General features: G+C 37.5%; 1 protein-coding gene across 1 annotated transcript in view; it reads right to left on the bottom strand.

The window, feature by feature from the left end:
- The window catches only part of npas1 (neuronal PAS domain protein 1), a 51,720-nt gene extending 25,901 nt beyond the window's left edge, over positions 1-25,819 (bottom strand). Inside the window, exons 1-3 of the mRNA XM_079823542.1 lie at positions 25,689-25,819; positions 15,071-15,246; positions 11,779-12,017 (exon numbers count right to left, since the gene is read on the bottom strand). Coding sequence (XP_079679668.1) covers positions 11,779-12,017; positions 15,071-15,165 — 334 coding nt within the window. The 5' untranslated portion in view covers positions 15,166-15,246; positions 25,689-25,819. The remainder of the gene's footprint in view (positions 1-11,778; positions 12,018-15,070; positions 15,247-25,688) is intronic.
- Positions 25,820-26,752: the final 933 nt, after the last annotated feature.

Here is a 26,752-nt window from a genome sequence, read left to right as displayed (position 1 = left end):
TCAATGAGTCTGACCCATTCAGAGTCTTGAAAAGGGGGTCTGGCGCAGAAAGCGGTATCACCACTCAGTACTTGTGGGTACACAGAGCACTGCTTGTTCGTCTTTGGGGGGTCACATGCGTGTTGACGATTGAATAGTTTAGCAACCCCCCTCATCCAAACACTGAGGGTCTTCCCACAGGGTCTGTGAGTGATGCAGTCCAGCTATAGGGCAGGGCTGACAGGAGCCATACTGCCTGATGGATGGACAATGGTCGGCCCTCATTTCCCAAAGTCAGCCGCAACAGCAGAGGCTAATGCGAAGTCGAACCAGGCCCAATAGGGCAGCGGGTGAGAATGATGGTGTTGTTGCTCAGCCTAGGGGTACAGAGGATCTAACTGATAAAGAAAATTTGTTAATATTGGACACTTTAATGATTTGTCTTTTTCATGTATATTTTAGGTTTAAAAAACCTGTTTTAAGAATAAACACACTCACAAAATGTGCAATATATTATAATATAAAGTATTTTATTTATTTAAAATATGATATATTTAACTTGTGTATATATAAAAAAGTATATAAAGTGAATTACTGTCTCATATATTTATATATATATATATATATATATATTTATATATATATATATTTATATATATATATATATATATATATATATATATATATATATATATATATATATATATATATATATATATATATATATATATACATACACATACATTATATATATATATATATATATATATATATATATATATATATATATATATATATATATATATACACATATACATATATATATAATATTAAACATTTTGTATATTAAATATTGCAATTAATATAATGACAAGATTTAAATATTACAATTATATGCATAATTACAATTTATATATACATATTTTATATATACAGGATTTTACAGGACAAAATAAAGCAAGATAACAAGATTAGTATAACTTCAGGAAATGCTTGTTTTTCAGTTTTTGTTCTTACTGAAAATAGTTTTTATTTTGTTTTATTAAAACTATATGTATATATATTTATATATGTAATATTTTATTATATCATTTATAAATATATTACGTTAAATATTTAATATTTTAACTAAATATAAATACATTTTATATTATAATATATTTTACATTTAGTGAGTGTCTATTCTTAAAACAAGTAAATATTAAAATATACACATGAAAAATACAAATCAATACTAACATGTTTTAAGCATAAACCTCACAAAATTGTGTTACATTAAATATTAAAGATACATTAAATATTTTATTTGAATAAATGTTTTATCATCTTACACAATTCTGTTTCAAAATTTTAACTCTAAAGGCAAATATTTTTTCTTCTATTTATTCTATTGTGTTGGCTATCATCTCATTTAGTTCTATTTTTATTTTCCTTACAGAATTTTTAGAGAAACATTTGAGAGCAAGTTAAAGAATGAATCCTAACTGAGAAGTTATGAACGAGAAACCTCTGAGAAATAACAGGTTCATGTTAACTCCAGCTTGACTCATGGGTCAGCTTTGAGGGTCTTTAGGACGTTGAAGCACATAAAAGAATGAAATAACTTAAGACATTTGACTTTCTTCTCCTCCACACTCATCTAAATTTAACTCTTTTTCATTTCTTTCCTCTTCCTTCTTCCCCTCCTTCAAGCTGAAAACCTTTTAACGAAGTTCGAAGGTTACTATGGAAACTGCAAGGTTGGCCTTTCATTCCATGTTGGTATGCTCAGTCCAGTTGGCTGATGGGAATCGTAGGCCGATCGCCTAGCAACTTGTTTACAGGGCGGTGGATGTAAAGTGGCCTGCGCTCCCCCCACCTCTAACCTCATGGATGAGACAGGAGGAATGACTCTCAGACAGACGAAAAGAGGCAGAGAAAGCGTCTCCAGTCGCAATGTCCCTCTCCGCTGCAATTATCCTTTCACTCTGCCATCCCTCCCTCTCTCGCTCTCCCTCTTTCTAAGCTGTTACCTCTCTCCTAGCACGGTCGAACATAATTTGAGTGCAATTAACGTCCCTTAAAAGCCCTCAGTGCTTTAAATGCTTGAAAATAGGAGAGACAGACAGACATTGAGAGCTGGCAGGAGGGAGAGTAAAAGAAACAAGTGGAAGGAGAAAGAGAAAGATGGTGTGAAAGTCAAAAACAAGACTGTGTCACAGAGAGTGCGAGACCTGGACAAAAGGAAATGTGTGCGACTCAGGAACTTACTCAATTCCAAAACTGCTAAACATAGCTGCACTGACCTGCGCTGAAAAAATTCTCTGAAAAAAATGATGCTTGCCAATGCAAAACTCAGCAGCCAGCACATTATTGAAAATGTTTGCTTTTGTCTAGTTTCACATTAAAAACATCTTTAAAACACAATACATTTATGCGAGAAGCAAAATTGTGAAGGGTAATACAACAAACAATATCAAAATATTGTTTCTTCTTTTAATAATAAACCCCCCTAAATGTATTTAAAACGGCATTTACATTTTTTTTTTTTTTAAACATGAACATTTTAAGTAAATTAATATCGTTTTAATGATGTTTAGATATTTTTACTGGAAAGCAAGACCACAATCCCATCTTTCCTGGTGTGACTGACATGATCATTTTGATTGAAAAACAAAATTGTGTAATATAATTAGTGCTGTCAATCGATTAAAAAAATTATAATTAAAAATCGCAAATTTTTCTGGAATTAAATCGTGATTAATCGCAACTAACATTAAAGTTTTTTATATATTTTTATAGTGTAATCATTACACATTTAATCTCCAAATTAGGGATGAAACGATTACCGGTTTCACGATAAACCACGATAAAATTTAGTGACGGTTAGTAATATCGTAGAAAATTTAATTATCATTAAAACCGCGTGTGATTATCACGATTGTGAAAACTCGCGGTAAATCTTGTCCAGTCAGCGTCAGTCTGGCGCAGCGCACGGTTGTTTTTGAATGAGAAGAAATGGAAGAAGGCAGTGACAGCGCCTGGAGATTGTTCAGCCCTCTAAAAGGACCAAATCTGAGGCGTGGTCATATTTTGCCTTTTACAAAAGTCCTGAGGGAAACTTAATCGAAGATGGTCACCCTTGTCTGCAGAACATGCCAGAAGAAAGTCGCTGTAATAGGGGGAACACTTCAAAACTACGAACGCAAGGCAAGTGGACTTTGACCTCAATACCAAAGCTATGTCTGGCAAATAATATGAAGCGAACAAATTCAGACAAGACTAGGGTGACATTTAAGGGATAATATTCAGGGCTTGACATTAACAACCGCCATTTGCGGGTATAAGTTAACGTTATTTCGGCTGCACACTAGTCACTCTGGCTGTTGAACTTATAATAGTCTTCTCAAACGCCGTCTGTTATAATCGCGTTGCGCATTATAACCACTCACGCGTGTTTATATTGAGTTTATGAATGCAATGTCTCATAATCAGAGGCGTTCAGAGCGCGCGCCGCGCTCACTCCCTGAAATCTGCACTCAAAGCAGAGATAAACGTGCGATGTACGCAGGAGATTCACTCATCATACAGTGTTGGACTGTTTTTGTTCTATTTCAGCAGCGAAAATTGTTTTAAAAACACAGCAGAACCACAGCGCATCTGATATGACTGGCATAACGCAGGCGAATTTAGGGACCGTCTCTAAAGTTACATACAACATTGGTAACGTTATACACGTTTCAAACTTCAATAGCATTTGAAGAGAATGACAGTCATAAAACTGACTGTAAAGTGATCATTTAGGTGTCAGGTATGATGCACACATTTTGATATTTAATAATTAAACTGTCAAATCATATGGAAATATGGATATGCATTATTTCACTAGGATACTGTTTGGGCTCTAACACAAAACATGCTAGATTTAAATGCATCACTGCTGAACACTGATGAGAATATTGCTTGAGAATATATTTACAGAGATAATATTAGAGATTATATTTACGATAAATTATTATTATTTATGCATTATGCGTTGCTATTGAGGCCATTAAGGAAGGAAATCCCACAGAATCAAGCTCATAGAATCAAGTGCATAGAGCTGCTTTAGTTATTTGTTGTTTGTTGAATTTCAAAATATAAAACTTGTTGAAATGTTTTAAGTGTGTGCATCTGTTCTTTTTGAATACTTTCATCTCGTTTGAACAAAACCGTGATAATATTGATAACCGTGATAATTTGGGTCACTATAATTGTGATGTTAAATTTCCATACCGTTTCATCCCTACTCCAAATTAATGTAGAAACAACATAAATACAGTAGCCTATATTTGAAATATGAAAGAAGGCATAACTGATAGTAATTCAGCTACTGATGTCTCTACGAAATTGATTCCCCCCCTAAATTTTAGCCATTAATTATAATTAAGCCATAACAAATGTCACATTTACCTGTGCCCTTTAATATATCAGGGCTCAATTTTTTCTACTGGCCCAATCAGACCGGTTTAGATTTTACTTGCCCTGTCAAAATGCACAAAAAGTTATTGCTTTCGTTGTTTTTGACTCATGTAACCTTGTAAACAGTGCTTTAAGATTTTCAGGTAGGTCTAACAGGTAGAATATATATATGAATAAAGTTATCAAATACTTCACAGTCTTCACTGCAAACGTTATAAATTAAATATAGATTAATCCTTATTAAAGCTACAAAAGTTATTCAGTCAAGAGCAGAGTGATTTTCTCTATTTCTTTTGTTCTGTGATTAACATTAATGACAGAAAGCAGCAGGTTTATTAGGCTGCTGCCACTTTAAGACCTGTCGCACATGACGTGGATCTGATACACATTTTCTCATAACTCTTTGTTCGTTTAAAGGGGCTATATGCAACTTTTTCCCCAAAATAAACGTAACAATAGCCTTTTTATTTTACCATTTATGACTCAAACATCTCCTGATGAGCATACTGACACCTTGTCCGCTCACAGTGGGTGCACCTATAAGCCTGTCTCCTATTTTTCCTATTTTCTGGCGGGTCGTCTTTTCCCGCGCTGTCTGCGGATGTGACGTCACCACCGCTGCGAGAGCGAGCAGAAAATGAGAGCAGTTCTGTTTTTTGGCCACAAGTGTCAGTCGCGAGTTTAAATTTCAGAAAAACGCATATAGCCCCTTTAAAGGTGCACTATGTAAAATGCTATTTTAACCAAGGAACCGGGACGTGTGAGGGAGTCGCCTGTCGATGGCCTCATATCTGCGTTGTCCTCAGTTTCCGGTTTTATTTTGCAGAAATGCTTTACTCTTACTGCAGTGTGAACAAGTGTCATAGCAGCCGCTGAGAAAACACAGAGTAATGTCATAACATAATTTTCAACACACTCAGATGTGTCTAATGTGATAAACAGAGCTGCGTTACCTCATACTCATGACCGGAAAAGCGGAAATGGCGCCGGCGACTGTGGCATAATAAATGTCCCGCTGCTCTTGAGGTGTTGCGCGCTTCTTATTAACAATCGCTCCTGCTTCTGTTTCATACTACATTAACGTTAATAAATCACATGCATGAACATGATTTCTGCCCGAGTCGTATCCCGATTCTTTTCCACCGGCTGTGAGGTGAAGACCATGTCCCAAGATTCTGCGCTCAAACTTGGCGTCATCAAACTACGCCTTTGTTTTGAACAGGTGACCTCTAGTGGACGGGAAAGTTACATAGTGCAGCTTTAAGACTTCATCTAACACATTTAACCTCTTGCGAGGATACTCAACAAAATACTTTTGGCATAATTTTGCGTGTTTTTGTCCGTTCAAACGCTGTCTGAAGCGGCTTTCGGTGCGCATGAGCCGTGTGTTTGACACAGACAGGAGATTCCGCACTGCGTTCTTATCGCATTATATACTGTAGGCCTAATGTAACTAGCCAAATTCTGGAAAAAACGGATGCTGCGTTAATAACCCTCATAATCCTAACCCTAATGCGTAAACTGAACAAATTGTATCGCATGTGTAACACATTCAGTTTGACAGCCCCAATAATAATAATATGAATTAAGTTTATTTAAATTTTATTAAAAAGTCCAATATTAATACAATTAAATTAATAAAAAAGATTTATGGTGGTATGGTGACAAGTTGCAGCCCTGTCGTACACCTTTTTGAACCGTAAACCAGCTCGTATTTCCGTATTTAACCGTCTCTTCTTTACCGTCATAAAGATTTTAAATTAGCTTAACAACATGTTTTGGTAAAGAGTGGTGCAGGGATAACATCAAATCCCTTGAGATTCTCCTATGGGGTTTTTAATAAGGTAGGTGGTAAACATAATTTGACAATATTTGAACATTTTGTTCAACAACGTAAACTGCACAAACCCACACCCCAAAAGTTCTCATCTAATTAATTATCAGAAATATATATTCATCTCTTTTTTAATAAAATCAATATGGGTGTGTGCAATTTAGAACAAAACGTCAAAGTATCGTCAACTTGTGTTTACCACAGGCATTATTTTAAATATAAATTGAAAAACAGCATTCGTGAGGGAACCAGAGCGAAGAATTATCCTTCCGGGTTTTGACGTCATCCCTGCACCACTCTATTCCCATTTGCAATAGAGCTGTCCATAGTTTTCCAGGAATGACACAGTTGAAGGCCTTCCTGCAGTCAATAAAGAAAAGATAAATAGTTTTCAGATATTCCTTTTCTAGCCCTTATGTTGCGTTCGGGGCTTTTCTTTTTTCCTGAAAATTTTATTTATTTATTTATTTATTTATTTATTTTTTTTATTTTTTTGGGGGGGATTTTTTCCCCACCTTGTAATACTTGTGGAGTTCCCGATCAAAAATGACCGGCCTACAAAAAATTGCATATAAATCTCTCTTTTTGAGTGAGAAAAAAACTGTATTTGTGGATATTTTATTATATTAATTATATTATATAATATTAGATTACACATTTAAAACAACAATTACAGTTTTTATTAAATTTTATTAAACCTAATTCAATTTAAGAATATGCATATATTTCTATTTAAAAATAAAATGTATGAATATATTTTTTTCAAAACAACAAATCACTTTCTAATTTAGGTAAATTAATCCTTGTTTTAAGGATGCTTAAATATTTTGACAAAAAAAAGATACAAAAGACGACCTCAATTACTCAGGTCCTTCTAGTGTACATCAGGATTTTCTGACCGATTTATTGTCCAGTCGCTTATAAATTTAACAGTACGTCTTCAACAAGCTGCATGGTGCGAGTTATTCAGATCTGCATAACAAATGGTTATGGATGAGTTATGCACCAGTTTAATACTTAAGGTAGACCCTAAATATGAGCAACAGTAATAGTGATGCTTGACTTAGCAAATGCCACTAACTAATAACAAACTGTACGAAAATGGTTTAAAACTGGAGCCGCTTGTTTTGTACTTGATCTGCTGATCCACATGCACTGCGGGATAATATATGTGCATGTATCCTTTTAAGGGCCATAGGTCTGACGGTCGGACATAAAAGGTTTAATCACCCCATTATCCATAAAGACTGTCATTCCCCCGGCAGAGCCTGTACAACTACACACTCACACGCACATACACACACAACACATGTATACGCACAGCTCATAAAGAGAGATAAAATATCACTTTTTTTGTGTCACAGCCATTTTACTTTTCCTCTTGTCCCTCATCGTCCCTCCATTACTCCTCGTCTCGCCCTCCCCGTCTCTTTCCCTCTCTCTTCCTCCCTCTTTCACTCTCGCCCTGTGTGAAGGTCATGCAATTGATTTTCCTCTGTCTATTCATTTTTCAGTCCTGGTTTTGAAACGTGGGAAGCAGACAAAAGCCAAACCCCCCCCCCCCACCAGCGCGCACAGCCTCCCCTCCCCCGCTTCACGCCGCTCGCACCCGCCGTCAGCGTCCGCCCTGAGAGGAGCCCGACCTGGACTCACATTCCTGCACTGCAGTTTGAGATATGCATCATGACCGTACCAGCCCAGCTCATTCCAGCAAACAGCATCACCAGGACACATTCACTGAACAGCTGCAGCTATTCCAGTCGATTCCAGCAATCACTCGCAATTCATTTTTACCAACTGAATGTGCTAAAATAGCATTTTGACATTTTTTATATTACGATAGTCTTTCTTTTTAGTGTTAAAAGTCTGCATAAATTAAGTTTATTAGTGTGGTTTATTTAACTCCAAAGCCATAAGAATGCCTAAAGGAATTAAATAATTTAAAGTGATTTAAGGGAATAAAGAAAAAGAAAGTGAACAGTAAAAAAAAAGATTAATTGTTTTAAATGTTCCTTGAGGTTCACTTATAATGTTAATAAAGTTTTGTTGTACAAAAAAAATATAAAAATAAAAAATAAAACAATTATTTATATCGTCTAAAATGATCCATTTCTAAGGGGCGGCTCTTATCAGTGAACAGCCACTGCTATGATTGGCTAACATCATTGCATAGGAAACGGTATCAACGCCCACTCGGTATTGTATGAGAGTAAGAATGGGAAAACATTATCCATGTAAAACGTCATTTACAGACAAAGCATTATGAAATCTTTTTACTACTTCATCGGTCAACAAACGTTTCTTTGTGAACTCTCCATTACACTGTGCCGCGTTTATAAAACAAAATGCTCCGAACAAACATATAATCCTTCAACACATCTTTCACCGGTAAAACTGTTGCACTGGAATTTGCGTTATTTATGTGAACAGTAAAGCCCGCCTTCTTTGGTCTGACTGACCATATCAATGGGGGTAATGCGCAACAAACTTTTAGTTTAAAGTCCAATTCTCACTATTAACTACGACTTTTGCCTCAATAAACTCCTAATTACCGCTTGTTAATAGTTAGTAAGGTAGTAGGGTACTTTCAGTACAGTACATCAGATGGTACAGTTTTTTTATTAATAATATACATAACGTTATACTATAGCTGAATGTACAGCATGTGGTTCATAATGACATTAATTTCTTTTAAAACAGAACTTTAGTTCCTGATTGTGGGTTAATGTACGATTAAAGGGCAGTCTGCCTTACTTCAGCAATCTGTTGTAGATATTCTCAAGTGTGACGATCAGGCTCTCAGACTCTCATCCGTATCATATCCTTTGGTTTCTCATAGCGGTCTACATTCATCAACTCTCAGGTGGCATTTGTGTCTACACACTACCACACATACCTAATATCACAGTTTGACCCTGTTCACTTCCTCATAGGTATGTTTATTAACTACACAAACACAAATAGACACACATCTACACACCTAATTGTAGCCTACTTGTTTCCCCTCAGTAATAATGGCAATTAGACAACCCTTGTAATTATGCTCTCCTCGTTATATAGTTAATTTCTATAATTACAAATCACACAGATAATTTCTTCTACCCTTTGTGTGGTTTTTCTTTCGATCAGGTTATAGTATGCATTTGGTTGAGTGGGTGTGTGAGAGACATTAGCTCTGTTCCAAAATCTACTGAGCTGACTAACTAGATACCACAAACTCACTGTGGGCTTTTAATGAGGATGTCACATGAGTTGCTGTCTATATAGAACACAGTGTTAGGGTGAAATGATGCTACATTTTTAGCATAACAGCCCTGGTGAAAGATGCCTTATAGTTCTGATGTGTCGAAAACGCAAATGTTTCCTGTCTCGCCACATTCGGTTATGAATTACATGATTCATAATCACATATTTTCAATAAAAAATTGTGACAATAAGCCCCGCCTTGTTTGATTTAATTGGTCATCTCAATCATTTTGACATTGATGAGCGCTGTTAGACCGCTGAGGCAGAGCAGCCTAAAAAATTTACTTTTAAACCTTTGTGTCATACCAACAACAAACAGCTTTACTCATTCTACACTAAAATTATAAGATAATGCAAATAAAACGAGAAAATATGAATTCTATTATAAAAAAAATTATCATTCTAAATTTGATCATTCAAAAATCATTCTAATATGCTAATTTGCTGCTCAAGAAACATTTCTGATTATTATCAATGTTGAACAGCTTCATATTTTAAGATTCTTTGATGAACAAAGTTCAAAGAACAGCATTTGTAACATTACAAATGTCTTTTCTGCCACTTTTGATCAATTTAATGTGTCCTTGCTGAATAATCATATTAATTTCCCAAACTTTGAACGCCAGTGTACTCAATATTAACTAGCCCATTTGCTAGTTTTGATATTTTAAGCATAAATTCATGTTATCAGATAACCCTGCTGTTAATAATCATCAGATTTTATATTTCATATCAGTTATTATTGGTTATATACATTATTTAAAAATCGAATCGTGTAATTAACCATGCTTAGATGGTAGTTTACTACATTTTTAATGGCTAGACTGACTGTTGAACACTAGACTGACTGTTGAACAGCAGACAGCAGCTCACTAGGCTTTGAAACAGAATATAGAGACAGACAGACAGACAAAAACAGCAAGCAGAAAGAGAGACATTCGCCCAGGTATTTTAACAGGACCGGATCGCTTTGATGCGGCAGGTATAATGAGGCTCGCAGGCGAGCTACAAAAGGACCATCTCTCAGAAACAGACTTCCTTGGTCTGGCCACTTGTTAACAAGCTTTAGCGAGGGCTCTGGCTCTTTTGTTCATCCCCGCCGGCTTCCACACAGCCCTACACACTGGCAGCGGCTAATTGGCTGTTAGATCTATTGTTCACTTCACAATTGAGATGAACCTATCAGAGGATGTAATGAACGACGGAGTGCATTTGAGAAGCCAAATGACCCTGCTCTCAAATTAAACTCAAATGACAGAGCCTCCCTCAGAAAAGAGACATAAGAAAGGAATATGTATCCTGATGATGCCGTTGACAGTAGATTTTGCTCCTACAATCTGTATACAGTCTGTATGCTGCAATAATTTGCCAGTGAACTAGCAAATGCATTATTTCAGATGAGCCGTGTTTAACTCCGCATGACTGCGAGTGATTACTCTTGTGGCGCAATCTCAATTACTTTTCTGTGTGTGTGTCGTTCTGTGTGTGCATGTGAAAGCGCTCTCTCTGCTTCTCCGGCAATTTTCGACGTGAGACTATCCCAAGCGACGTACACGAGCGACCTATAAGACAATAATAGCCTATTCCATTTAAATTCATAATTTAAATTAATAACGCATTTGTATTCATCGACAGGCCGCCACTGTCATGTTCGATTTGAGTTTTGTCGTGGTTCACTCAAAGTCATCTCCTCTGTTAATGGCACCTCAAATACAAATCGACGTCAGGATTGATGCTGTCCATGAAAGGCTCATATAAATCTGCCTCAAAATATGTGAGATGTAGTGAGGATCTCACGATTTCTCATTGCTCATCTTTACTGTGTACTCGGGGTATCTTCAATCAGGCCTGCTGTTTCAAATGTTATAAATAAGGAAAACACCCGTTTATGAAGAAATTTGAACAAATATTTTCTGTAATTTATGCAAAAAGTTAACTGAATACTTTTTATCATATACGTTTAACAACTACAAAAAACATCTGGTCCCAAATCAGTAGCCAATACTGCCAAAATACATATAATATATAACATATAATTGTACATACAAATAATTTCTATTATTATATTAATTTTAAAAAACAATTATTAATAATGAAAAAATCCTGTTGATTTAATGTTTATACCTATAAAAAATGTCAAAATGTATTTTGACCTATATATGTCCCATATTTTGGTAACAGGTTTGCAAAACCCAAAACTGTTTGTCCATACTAATTTCTTTGGCATATTAAGTAAGCCAGTCTAAAAATTCACATTCGGGTGTAATGAGTACGCTTACCTTTGTTGCAGTTGTTCTCTCCCTCCATTAGAGGGCTCCAGGGTGGGTCTCCCTGGCTGGCAAAGTGTCTCATGTGCAGGTAACTGATGGTGAGGCGGATGATGGAGGCCTTGTCCAGCTGGCTGGTAATTGCCCCGGGGAGGGGAAGCATCTTTGCCAGCTCGAAGAACTCAAAGTTCTCTTTACCCCGCCGAGAACGAGCTGCATTGCGCGACTTCTCCTTCCTCAAGTTCTGCAAGCTGGTGAAAAATAAGACAGGACGGAAAGGAAGAGAAGGAGGAAGAACAACAGTGATTATACAATTATAATGTGTTATTGTGCATAACATCAAGGTTGCAGGCATTAACCAGAAATCAACTCAGATTTTATATATGCTATATATATTTATATATATATATATATATATACACTATCTAAACTGCCTCAAAGCTATCAGTCATCAGTTGAAAACAGGCGCCTCAACCCTTGTGATGTGTGGAAGCAGCAGCAGCGGGAGATCTCGGGAGAAATATCAAGCAGACACAGAGCCAGTGTAATACCATAAGATTTTCAAGTTTATTAAGGAAGAAAGGTCATATTTATACACAAGATAAAGCAGAATCATCTACGAGGTCCAGTTCATCCAATCACAGTACTCAAAGATCAATCCCTACCATATATTACCGTTGTTTAAATAGCAAATGTATGCACTCACGCCCATCTGTTCGCCCATGGTCTGAGGTGTGTTCAGGCTCAGTGTTGGCGCATTGCTATTCTGAGGCAACTGAAAACGATTGCACCATTGACCAACTGAAACCTGCTCTAAAGTCTATAGCGCAGCATTTTTTGTGTTATTTAAAGCGCGTGTTAGTAATATGTACCTATAAGCGGGTACACAATGTGCGTACACTCTGCTTCTTACACACACAGGGACACGCAGCAGCGCACAAACATTTTTTAAATATTCAAAATAAAAGGATTCCTCTCTGGAGAAGCGTTCAGTCTTTCCGCTCACAAATTCTGCCATGTAAATAGCGAATCCGCCATGGTGCAAGCGCAACTGGCTTTTAAAGGGAACTGGAGATGAGACTCCGATTGGTTTATTGCATGTTACGCCCAAAACACACCCATGACTCATTAAGAGACTAGGTACAACCCTTTTGGACCAATGTGCCTGGCGTGCAGACCTTTTTTTCCATCATTAAACTAGCAAAAGTGAATTCGGACACGCCCTAAGTGCACCTGCACCATGCGCTTCAGACCATGTGCTCAGATCGTCAAAATAGGGCCCTTAATGTTTAAATGTATGTGTGTGTCTTGAGATTCTGTTTGCGTGTGATTGCGTGTGTCCAAGGCCTAGTCCTTGTTTTGTCTAGATGTGCCCATGGTGTGCACATAACATAATGGAAAGAAGGTACACAAGGGCAGTCTTACAAAAGAATAGTCAAAACTAGAGCCAAAGAAAGGAGAAAATATTACCATATAATAACAATAATATATAATAATAATGGAATATATAATTTAAAAAAAGATTTAGTATCTACAATCCTCTCCAAAAGAACAACGGTTGATTGTATGAAGGCAGATCTGAATGCGAGCTTGCGTTCGATCATGAGACAGGGGTGGGGTCTGAGTGGACTAAATGATTAGAGAAGTCCAGCATTTGTCACCATAGAAGAAGTAGTAGTCTGTTGTTTCAACGGAAGATCGAATAACATTTTGATTACTAACAATCAAACCTAACCTAACTTTATTAAGGTTGTGTGATGTCATTTCCAGCAGAACCCTCACTGGAGATCGACAATAAGTGACAAGGTGTCACTCTGAATCTTTTCTGATTCCATCAGCTGTGCTCCACGCTTTTTCCAAGTGTCTCAAGAGTGTGATGGCTGACCCATGATCAGGTTCACTGTAGCCGGTAGGAGGCCTTATCTTACATCAGAAGTCTTGCGCCAGCGTCCAGCCCAAATCCAATCGCTGCGTCTCTTTCCCAGGCTCCCTCCCGGGTGGTGAGCCCCAGTCTTGATTGAGGGATCAATGGAGGGAGGGGCTGTCGCGGAGGCAGGCCCAGGTAGCTGTCGCTGTGATTGGATATCGACTCGCTCTCAATGGGGCCTGAGTGGAGGAATTATGTTGTCACGGCGACTCTACAATTTGTGACTGCACTGAAAGACTGAGCCGAACGCGCCTCGCTCTCTTTCTGTGTCTGTGACATTGATTCTCATTCATCCTGCAGATGCAGGGCAGTATCAGCACGGGAGGGAGGGACGGCGCGGAAAAATGTGTCTGTGTGTGTGTGAAGAGGGGGACCCATAGAATAAAAGGGAACTGCCAAAAAGCACACACAAAAGAGTCAGTTCCTCAAATTGAAAAGGGACTAATTTATTTGTTTAGACAGGACTGGGTTGTGTTTTAAGGGATGGAGTGTGTAAATCAGCAAACTTATTTGATTTAGCTTTTTAACAATAGTTTATAACCTTTATGTGTGTGCGAGGGAACGGCAGAGCGTTTGAGAGTTGATGAAAACTAATAAAAATGATATCAAGTGCAAAATTAAAATAATGGAGCTGCACGATAATCTCGATAGAGCTTAGCTTGATTATCAAATCAAAGGCTGTGATATAATTAAATAACAGTATAGTCTGATGCTCTGCGTGTTTCAAAGCGAAGGGCGGCATGCAAATAAACGTGATCTGGTTTATTCATCGTCTGAGAGCTTCCTGGCAGTAAATGCAGCGAAGTCCATCTCTGCATGTGCTGCGAGTTTAACATGCATTTGGGAACGCATCGTGCTCTAGGTTCACTTTATTTACATAGTTGCATAATTTCCAACATTTTTGTGGGCAGAAGTTTATAGCTTTTCAGCAGTATTCTGTCAAAAATAAAAGCCGAAGTTTAAACAGAATATCACTATACTGTATGTGTCAGGTTAAGTCAGTCGATCAGTGGCTCGGTCCTGTGAGATTTCTCGGAGTGTAAACAGCATTGTTCCAAGTAAAAAAAAGTCTCCTAGCTAGAACATCTCATCGTTGTAGTAAGACGACCCTGGAGGGTTCAATCAATACAGAGCCATTGATTCTGTTTAGTTTTATATCCTCCACAGCTGAGCGGACATTAATAATTCTACTAAAACTTAGTTAATCTCCTGCTAATGGATCCACACCAACGGCTTACACTGAGCCGTGGCAAAAGCAAAAGCTTGAGAGAGAAATTGAATTGTTGAATTGTGTTCAGGAAAATTATTCATCAAGGTGTGTGCGCGTGTGTGTGTGTGTGTGTGTGTGTGTGTGTGTGTGTGTGTGTTTGTCCTCACCAGGGTAAGGTGGGGGGTTTGGCGAGGAGCCCCTGTAAGAAGTCCCACTCCACACTCACACACTTCCCCTCACTGACGAACGGCATGGCCGCCATCACGTCCCCTATGGGCCGCCACCTCTAACTCAGGCTGTGATTGGCCGAGGCTATGTCAGTCCGAGACCCCCAACAGAAGAGCTGAAAGACAAAAGAACAGTCAAATGTGTATTGAAATAAACTATAATGATGTTAACTATATTTTTACATTTTCTGAAGTTTAATTTTTTAGTGTGAAGATATAATATTAATGAGTTTTGAGTGTTTTTAGCACACTCCTTATGCAGTTGCTAGGGTAATCTGGGTGGATGATAAGTGGTAACATACTAGTTCAAATAAAACATACTTATAACCATAACTGATTTAATTTCCAAAAACATAATAAATTACTTTTATTGGGTTTTGAAAAAATAGAAAAACACTGTTTAGTGTTTACTATTATTATAATAAATGCATTAGAGTATAGGCGTATACTGCACTGACATTTAGTACATTACATAATGCAATATATTACTGGTTTTACTGGCTAACTGTTGCAGATCAGTTGATTAATTTACTCGCTTACTAAAACAGTCAATTTTACCTTCTTGAATAAATCTGTTTTTCCAACAAATCAGTTAAATGAATAATTCAATGATTCACAGATAAAGACAGTCAACTTGTTTTGTTTCATAATGAATCAATGTTTTGAATGAATCAGTTGAATGATTCAATGACTCAAAGACAGTCAACTTGTTCATGCTTAAATGAATCAGTGTTCTTTAACAAATTGGTTGAATGTATGATTCAATGACTCGTTTATTCAGAAATGAATAATTCAATGACAAAACATATAAAGACAGCCAACCTAAGTCTAATCTGGGAACATTTTGCCTACTCTTTTATAAGTACTGTGAATTTTGCCCACTATATAGTCGGGAAGTAGGCGATTTTGTATGCAGCCTCCAACTTTCTGAACATCTGTTTCTGAATTAATCAATGTTTTGAATGAATCTGTAGAATGACTCACTGACTCACTAAGATGGTTAACTTGTTCGTTCTTGAATGATTCAGTGTTTTTGAATGCATCAGTTGAATGAATGATTCAATGAGACACTCACAAAGACGGTGTTGTGTTTTGAAACAAAATGCTTGATGACTCCTTCATGAAGATAAAGTCACTTGTCGCCTGCATAGTGTATTGCACAGACTGAAGGCCTGTTCACACCAACATGAATGTTCTGAATGAAAATTTGGTCTGATTGATCTTTCAGACCAATGCGTAAAAAAAATAATTAAAAAAAGCCAGACAAGCTGAATCAAAATGCAAATTTACTCTCTGGCAGTAGGTGATGCTTAATCGGTATACTCCGGTAAACATAAAGGAAGTGTTTTCAAACAGCCACTGAGATTTGTGTATTTGTGATGGTTTATCAAATAACACCAAATATATGAGTGCAGACACAAGAGAGCCAGTTCTGTTATATATGCCTTATAGTTGATACAAGCAATCAGGCAGTTAAAGGGTTAGTTCACCCAAAAATGAAAATTAGCCCATGATTTACTCACCCTCAAGCCATCCTAGGTGTATATGACATTCTTCTTTAAGACGGATACAATCGGAGTTATATTAAAAAATGTCCTGGCTCTTCCAAGCTTTATAATGGCAGTGAATTGTTGTTGAAAAGTCCATAAAAGTGCATCCATCCATCATATAACTGCTCCACACGGCTCCGGGGGGGTTAATAAAGGCCGTAACAAAAAAACCCCAAAAAAAACGTAACTGGTGTGCAATGTCGTCAGACGTAGCGTAAGCATTTTGAACTGCGAGAGACACTACACTTTTTCCGTAAGTTGAATATATATTTTACTATATACAGTTTTAAATATGGATATTTTTCGTACACAAATGCATCACTTCGCTTCAGAAGTCCTTTATTAATACCCCGGAGCCGTGTGGAGCAGTTATATGATGGATGGATGCACTTTTATGGACTACAAAAACGACAACAATTCACTGCCATTATAAAGCTTGGAAGAGCCAGGACTTTTTCTTTTAATATAATGTCTGAAAGAAGAAAGTCATACACCTAGGATGACTTGAGAGTAAATCATTTTCAATTTTGGGTGAACTAACCCTTTAAGATATTCTATTAATAGTATATATTGCCCTACATTAGTATACTATATGGATGTGGAAAATGTTGTACTATATATCCAACTTTTAATATAATCGCTGGCCAATAACATAGGTAACATTTTTATAACAATCAAGCAGTTGAGATTTGCTATATATTACATACCGCTTAAAACAGTTTACTGTGTATATGGGTAAGGATATAATAAAGTATAAAATAAAGAGAAACAACAACTTTTTTCTCTTTAAATCCAACTGGGCTTGTGGCCGTACAGCAACATCTAAACACACACACACACACAAACCAGGTCTGTTTGGCCGCAGTGCTCATCCTGGCCCCATCTCTATGACATTTAAAGGGCCAGCTTGCCCTCCAGCAGCATGATGCCATACCCACAGGCGTGGGATGCCCGCTGGCCAGCTCTGAGTAAATCACAACACAGTCATACTGGCTACATGCCACAGCCCTACACTACCCCTCTGACCTGACCTGGCAAGGTACACACACTCACACAACCAGCACAACATCAGCGGATTCATCATATGGGTCGATGCCACCTCTGACATGACATGAACTTGTATAAAGCCCCGTTAATTTCAGGTGAGCCCATGACAGGCACTAGCAACATCATCATGGCTCAAAACAGCTTAGTCATGAGCTGGCGAGACTGTATGAGATGTGCTTTAATGTGCTAATAGCCATAATACATCACTTTGACCATGTTCTGTTGCCCATAGGAAAGAAAAATCGTATGCAATCTCTTCGATGTCTCAATTGTGTATCAGCAATGAGATATAATGGAGCGCAAATGGAGACTTTTGCAAGATCAATTGATAAAATGATTTTCAAAGTTTGTAATAACACACCATTTCAGTCTTTTCATGAATTAAAAAAATGTCATGTTTAATTCAATGTGTTACTTGCTGTTTTTTTTATAATTATTTGTAAAATTGACGCCATTTCGGAGTGAAAACTGTTTCAGAATAAATCCTACAGTGAAAGACAACTGGTGTAGAAAATTCACTCAGAAATTGCTATTAAATTTGATAAACAATTACAAAGAAAGGGGAAGTAATGTCAAATTAAACGTAATAGTATTTTCTTGTAAAACGTTCTGCAATAATGTCTTATTCACACCTTTGAAAAATTATTTATCACAGTGTAGTGTTTCTGATAAGATCACAAAAAGGTCTGAAAATGTGTTCAGATTTGCAAGATACCAAACCCAAACTGACCAGCATACTCCACATTCATTTATAGTTCTTAAGAATTTTTGAGACAAAGTTGTTACCTAACTGAAGCATGTGAATTCAAAATGACAGATAAATTGTATGCGATACATCATTTGCACAACATTTGGCACATATAAGAGATCAGAAACGCACACAAAAAAAACACATTTACAAGTGAAAGAGTGCAATTAGCATTAGCAACTGCACCACACACACACATAGCGATTGCTGGTCTTTAGCCTATCATGCCTCATCTAATCGCGTGTGGGATCTCGCTCGGCATCCTCACTATCTCCGCACACATAATGGAGGTCCTGTCCACCGTAATTGTTCAATTAACTCTGTAACCTTGATGCAAGGTGTGCTAGCATTCCTGCCCTTCGCAAACGGACAATGGCATCAGAGAAGGTCACGTTCTGTTCTGAAAGTCAACTATACGTCTAAGTAGAGAACATCACATCTACCAGACTGAGAACAAGAGACCTTGTCCTCCCACTGAAGGACTGGACATTTACAGGAAATTAATATTTGGCAGCAATAGAGCTGCTTCATATATTTGTGAAAATACTTGGTGAATCAATACACTGCATCAATCAATAAAGTTGATCGTGATTTAGCCAAGTAGAACGGGTTCCTGGATAAACATCTTTTGCTGGTCCTGTTGAACAACAACAATTAATACATTTCCTATTTTTTGAACTTTTTAGTCATTAAATATTTGCTTAGTTGTGTCTCACTGGATTTTGTAGATCTAGATAGACACATTGCCATTGGCTTGAAAGCTGGTCTAAAACAGTTTCCTATAGCTCAAACAGTACAGCATAGTTTTAACAATGCTAGCAATGCCAAGGTCATGGGTTCGATTCTCAGGAAATGCATGAACTGTATACGTATGCAGTATATATGTATACGAAGAATGCAATGGATGTCGTTCCAAACCTGTAGTCTTATAAAAATATATATATATTTAGATTTATTTTGGACCCAAGCTGCTTTCATTGTATGATAAAATCAGAAGAGAGCAAGTACTTCAGATTTGGAACACTTATTTTAGCGCTATTGATACACTTTATCAACAGTTTAGTTCAAGTTTTAGTAACTTTGTTATATGCTTTTGTCTTTTTTTAAGTTTCTAAACATTTCTATTTAGCTTTAATTTATTTTTAGTTCAGTTTTAGTCATTTTAATACTTATTTCAGTTTAAGAAATGCTTAATTCCGAATAGACTAATAGAAACAGGGATGATTATTCAGCCAACATTTCAAATTTTTAAGTTTAAGTTTTTCATATAGTTGAAAAACTTTTTCAACTAATTTTTTATTTTATTTCAACTTTACATTACCGTTTGAGTTAACGTTAACAATGTTTTGGAAGGACATAAGGGTGAGTAAATGACAGATTTGTTTTTTTAATACTAATGTTGTTCCAAAAGCAACAAGAACGTGGATCCCAACTGCATCATGTATGGCTTGTATGCGGTGGGATTTGGCTCAGGCCGGGGTGTGGGAGCAAACCAAGCCTGGGTGTGTGTTTGGCGGAGCCTGTGGCTGTTTGTTTTCAGAGGGGATCGTTAATTAGGGCCTCCAGCTGTCAGAGGTTCGTTAGTGCGCTCCGCCCCTCCCTATGGAGCTGCCAAATGGGGAAAATGAGCACATTTAAACCAATCTGCACGGAGACAATACACCACGTCTATTACCAACTCTCTTTCATGCACACACAAACTCCCTCTCTTTTCTCTCGCGCAACATTTATTGGTCCCACATTTCCAGGCCAGATATAACATTGCCATTCCGTTTTAAATGTCACATGCAGTGGTATGAGGATGCGTGAAGGACCTCTGGAACATTCTGGATTATTCATTTTTTGTAATGCAGGGTGACTCTGGTGACTTTGACCTTTGAATGCCTTTGACAGAAGAAAACAATTCCTGTATGTGGCCATCGGGCACTTTCTCTCTTACTTTCCTGGCACTGGTTTCCTTTCCCCTTTTTCTCTTAATAAATCTAAACAGCAAACAGCTGTGGTGGGCTGGTCACGTCACACAGATTTCCAGCCATAACTTTCTGGAGCTTAATCTGACACTGAGGGATTGACAACTGACGTTGAAATTTCACCTTCAGCTTTGGATAAAGTACTAGTACCACCCAAAACTGACAGTTCGGTCATCACTTACCTTCACGTCATTCCAAATGACTTACTTTCTTCTGCAGAACACAAAAAAAAAGAAAAGAAATTATGAATAATGGACTGGTCGGTCTTTTCCACACAATTACAATGAATGGTGACCGAAGCTTTTATGCTTCAAAAAAGCACAATACATTTATCATAAAAAATAATCCAGAAAAGAGTCTTCTCATGTCATACGATAGATTTCAGGTGAGAAGCATTTGTCGAATGGCTGATCAGATTTTATTGTAAAATGCATGGAAAACAATTGACAAAATCTTTTTTGTTTCACAGAAGAAAGGAAGTGATATGGCTTGTAACGATCTGAAAGTGATGAGAGAATTTTCATTTGGACATTTCAGTCGTTTGTACGTTGTTCAGTTATGTAGTCGTCTAGAATGTGAAGTTGCAATTATTGACTGGAAATTATGTTTACAATATGTTCATTTACATTTTGTGCACCAATAGCTTCACTTGCAATTCCTGGTCATAAATGTCTCTGATATACAGTAGCTGGTGAACAGCTGTTTCACATCATAGCAGTTACTACATATTTTAGGATCCATAAACTTGTTGTTTTTTAACTTAGGATGTACATTTTCAATTGTTTTTGCTCATATGCTGTCGTCTTTTCCTTTGAGAGCATCTCTGATGAATTTTATACTACAAAAATTTGATATTTCATTTACTTTATGTTGACTCCACCATGTTACCCAAACATCCTTCTATAAATAGTTCAATGCGTTGTTTTTCTACGCAATTCTAAAATTCCAGTTCGTTCTCTAATAAAAACTGTTTATTTTGAGGCGAACAAGGGCTTAATTAGTGGCAAATTTGCCGCGATCTTCACCAGACGTTTGCCAGGACACTTTATTTCTGGGAGGGATGCAAAAGTCGCAAAGACAAAGTCAGCCATATGTCACTAAAATACATCTGAGAACAAAAGACAACTTTAAAAGATTGACCTGGAGTCATGCATGAAATAAAACGTCCATAATTTACCTCCTCTCGGTCTTTGATGCACCTATAAAGAGCATTTCAAATGACCGTTTAATAAGAATAACTGCAGAAATGATGTTGTAGCATGTAACATTCAATTACATTTGCTTTTGGAATTATTAATCCAAAATCTTTGAAGTGCAAATAGTTCAGCAACACACACGTATATATACTGCATGTAGTTTTCCATCAATATATGGAGCTGTTTCAGCAGAATACTAATTTCTCTTCACATCTCTCTGCATTTGAAGTCCAGCATTAGGAAGTCAGATGTAGTCTCATTTTCTTCGAACGCTGATAAATCAGCTCTGGTCAACAGCATTTCTCTCTCCCCATCTCATTTAACTGGACCTCTCTCGCTCTGCACTCTTGTGGTTTGCCGCTGACCTTGGCGGCTTCCCATCACTCCCAGTCCAAGGTTCCTCTCAAATCCTCAGAGCTGGAGGCTGCATCTTCATCTTCACCTGGCCCATTAATTATCAAATGGAATCAATACCCCATTTGATTAGATCAAACTGACCCTACCCGCCTCTGACCCGCAACGGTAAAACGGAAAGCGTAAAGGATACTAGACTGGCCCCTGAGATCTTACATCTCACATAAAGAGAAATGTTGCGTATTTTGTTTTTAAAAAAACATTTTAACCGGAAAAATTGTGACTATAAGGGACTAAAAGATTGAAAGCACAACATAATAATGGTTTTGCTTCTCTCAACCCTTAAAACTCTTAGGATCAACTAAGCAATCATTCAACAGTGACAAAAGACTCCAGTAATCGTCACATGGGTCTCTTTCAGAGTTTCTATGTCTCAAATTCAGATATGCCAGCATATGTTGAGAGATTTCAATATGAATTTGACTAAATAATCTATATTTGTTTGACTCGGGTTGGATGAGCACAGTTCTATAACTTTTCAAAAATTTATGAACTGTGGAGAGAAGGAAAAAAAATGAATTTCACAATATTAAACACTGCTAAAAAAAATACACAATGTATATCTGAAACGCACAGTATTCACCCCTCAGACAGGGAACGTGTCCTGATCACAGGGTCAAATAGCCACACAGAGAATGTCAGAGAGAAGTCTAGAGTCTATATGCAGACATGCAGCCACATCTGTGTATTTAAATGTCCCATTTCGTTGGCAAAGTACAACATAATTTGCACACCAGTGAGAATTAGAGGTTTTCGCACTATGATGGATATATTTAATGGTATATATTAAGTATATATAAAATGTATATAGTCTATGCATGCTTCTTGACACGGACAACTGCAGGATATGAATGTGAATCGAACAAAAACTTTTCATGAACATGTCATATTTCATCCAAAAATCTAAAGAAAAAAATAAAGAAATTATATTTTGCATTGAGAAAATATTGATACAATTATTGATCTGATACAATATTTTAATTGCAATTAATCATATTTCCCCAAGGTTAATGTAATGCAAATATAATATAAATATATATAATTTTGAATATATAACTTGTTGTACTTTAATTATTACTGATGTAAATGATTGTAAAAACACTTTTTACACCACTGAGTAAAAAAAAAAAAAAACATTTGTGGGGAAAATAATCTTAATAAAATAAAGCTAATCACATTTCCCCAAAATTTTAATGTAGAAAAAGTCTACAGTTAATGTAGAAAAAGTATACATCATTTGTTGTACTTTATTATCTAAATTACAATACAATAATGAAATAAATAAATTGGGTGAATTTGAGGGGATTTTTTTAAATATATATTTTTTAAAATTAATCATTTTACTTATTTTATTTCTATTTATTTGGAGGTAAAAATGCCCTAAACAATACACGACTGTCGCAAGACACTTGTGTGATGGCGTACAGGTTATGGATGATAAGAGACATTTTTTAGGATGGAGGAGGTCAAAATCAGTGAACAAGATCATATCTCTCTGACTGCAGAAGACTGAGGGGACTGTATATTGACAGGGGCTCTTGTTTGTTTGTGTGTGTGTGTCTGTGTGTGTGTTTATAAGGCCATATTGATGTGTGTGTGTGTGTGTGTGTGTGTGTATGTTGAGTATATAAATATCCGAGTGCATCCCTGCAGAGCTGGGTGTGAGTGGCAGGAAGTGGTTATGTAAGGAGTCACAACGGGCTGCAGTGGACAGCCTGACCACAGATCAGGTCAACCAAGTGTGACACCAACAGCTTCTCACTGACACCTCCCTGACACTGTCTGTCACCAGGCCTGTCTGTCCCGCTCTGAGAGTGTGTGTGTTTGTGTGTGACGGCTTTTATGGTCCTATAGCTCTCTTGTACATACCTGCATAACTTCTATCAATTCTCAATTCACGTTCATTTCCAAGATGCCCCTGATGTCTTACGCATATATGCAAATATAGCCTTTGGATGTGTACACTTTACTAACAGGGCAGCTCGCTTTCAATAAAATGGCCATTTTTGCATCTTTACTTTAATAGTCGGTGTAAGCGCATTAATCATAGTAAGATTTTTTTTTTTTTTTTGTGGTTTGGTTATTTTGAACAGGTTGATGTTTGGTCATGGTGTTACAGTCTACATGCTTCTACTTACTGGGACTTACATGGTGAAACAACTTATGAAGTAGAAAAGGCAAAATCTGAAAACTGTAACGTAACATTTTCTTCAGAAAACACTTGTCCAGCCAGGGTCTAAACAACAACAAATTACAAAGGCAATTTATCCACACCAGGATAAGCAATAATAAAAAAATGTTTTGCTTCAGGTCACCAAGTTGCTATATGTAGTATAATCTAAATCAACTACTTTTATTTAAGTGAAAAATATAATATGACTGAATCACTCTGACGACATTACACCCCACCAATGAAAGCGATTTTTAACAGCCAGGTCAGGTCGAAAAAGCTGCTCATTTTCACTTGTGTTTAAACAAATACATTTAATGAGCAACAGGTCGATTTCCAGACTAACATGACGCAATTGATCGAAACACTCAACCAAAGCAAAATGATGAGAAGAAAACAGAAAAACAAACTTCCACCCTCTTAAAACTAGTCCCAGGAAAGTTTTTCACTCACTTGCTACTGTTATAGTAAGTGTGAAAGTGTCAAACTATTTCCCAGTTGTCCAGCATAGTACAAACTAACAGTATGAACTTTCTATTCATCAAGGAATGAAGGGCTGAAAAAACGCAAATAAATGTATATATTGGTTACACTTCAGTATGTAAGTACACGGTAACTACTGAGTAATAACAATGAACGTATTTAAAGTTAAATTATTTTGTGGACCTACTTGAAAACACACTGTCATTATTATGACTATAATATTTCATTATAATCGCATGAATGTTGCCAATATCAAAAGAATACAACTAAATTTACTGAGATGTGCGACAAATTAGGAATCGTTTTGTGACAAATGATTGTTATTGTTATTAAAATGATCAATTTGTTGTTACAATATTATTAATTAATCTGTTTAAAAATTGAGTTTTTTTTCACAGAAAAAAATTCATTTAAAAAACAAGCAGAACTGAATTAAAACGCATTATTACAACAGCAATTTAGTTTCTTTAATAATCCCATGCTAAGCCCAAACTGACTGATGAAGGAAAAGGTTAATATTTACCCACCCTTTTTATTTCTAATACAAATCCAGTCATTTAGAAGAAGCTGTTAAATCCAAAGACATCAGATAACAGAAGACAAGCGCCTCGCCGCTACCATTCACTACCTTCCACAGAACACGCCGTCAATGCAAAGCGCACTAATCTTGTAAAATCCACTAATTAAGTGAGAGATGATGTTTGAGAACGAGCCAAGGTGGTCCGCACAATTAACCCCAGCTTCCCCCCCTCCGTTCCCAATACCTCCGTCATTAAGGGGGAAAGACGAGTGTACTTATGAGTAAAGTGTCTTTCCCAAAAACTTTCCCAGGAAGCCAAGCCTCCCGGCATGAAGCCATCAACAAGTTTGAGGAGAAAAGAGAAACCCTCCGTTCGGATCGACACCATTGAGACTTAAAACTGTCAGATATGCATGTGACAGTCTGACATGTGTATGTCAAGAGCAGTTGCGTGACTCACCTGATGTGCATGTCCACCTCTGAGCAGCTGTTTCGGAGGCAGATGTATCCCTCCTCCTCTTCTTCAGTTGTCTCGGACCCGTCCGGACACCCGAACCGTGACCCTCCCCTCCGCTCAGTCCACGTTCAAAGACCCCTCGCACTCCCACACACACATACAAACACTCACACGGGGGGTGACAAGGGGGTCAGACGGGGCCAAGAACAATCCCAGCTGCTGGCACAAAAGAGCAGGCAAACACACAGCGGTCTGCTGCCGCAAGAGCGTGTGTGTGTGTGTGTGTGTGTTTGTGGGCGCACGGCGGCAGCGACCGTGCTCTCGCTCTCTCTCCTCGCTCACTTTCCAACCGGGATCGCCTCAGATATGACTGGAGTTAGAGGATGCGAGTCTGTTTCCTTCTCTGGCGTGCTCCCCGCTTTGGCTCTCTCTCTTTCCTCGTTGAGCTTCTTTTCTTTTCATTTCCTCTTGGGAAAGCTGCACGCACCGGTCGTCTCTTCACCCGCTCCCCCTCTCTCTCCCTCTCTCTCTCTCTCTCTCCTCAATCGCTAGTAAATATAAAAGAAATGCTTGTACGGCCCCTACCTCTCTCTCTCTTTCACTCCCTCTCTCTCTCGTTTCTTTCTCGTTTACACTCCCTCCTCCCCACTGCCCTCACTTTTCTTTCTCACTGTCAAAGCTGCCTTTCAAATGCTGATTAGCGCACAGAGTAAAAAAAGAGAGGGAGAGTGGAGTTATGGCTAGCGTTCGGCTAAGATTCCGTCACATTCGACTTGAACAACACTTCTCTCAGACAAACACACACTTGAGTTTCCGTCCTCAACGTAACTGCTCTACCGATATCATCTCGCCCCAACGGGCTCTCTCGCACTAACAAACATTGAGCGAATAAACCCGCTTGGACTGTTTCGCGCACCCGCGCCCCTCTCCCACCCCTCCTCGGTTCGTTCTTCTTGCCCTCAAACACTACTCAGAATATTGATACATCACCCCCTCCTCCTTTCTTTCCTCCATTTCTCTCTCTCTCCATCACTCACTTTCTCCGCTGAATACTGATAGGCTGTCTA

The sequence above is a fragment of the Gobio gobio genome (assembly GCF_949357685.1).
Source record: "Gobio gobio genome assembly, chromosome: 8".
NCBI classification, from domain to species: domain Eukaryota; kingdom Metazoa; phylum Chordata; class Actinopteri; order Cypriniformes; family Gobionidae; genus Gobio; species Gobio gobio.
Note: the sequence above shows the minus strand (reverse complement) of the source record. Positions and strands in the feature narration are given on the sequence as shown.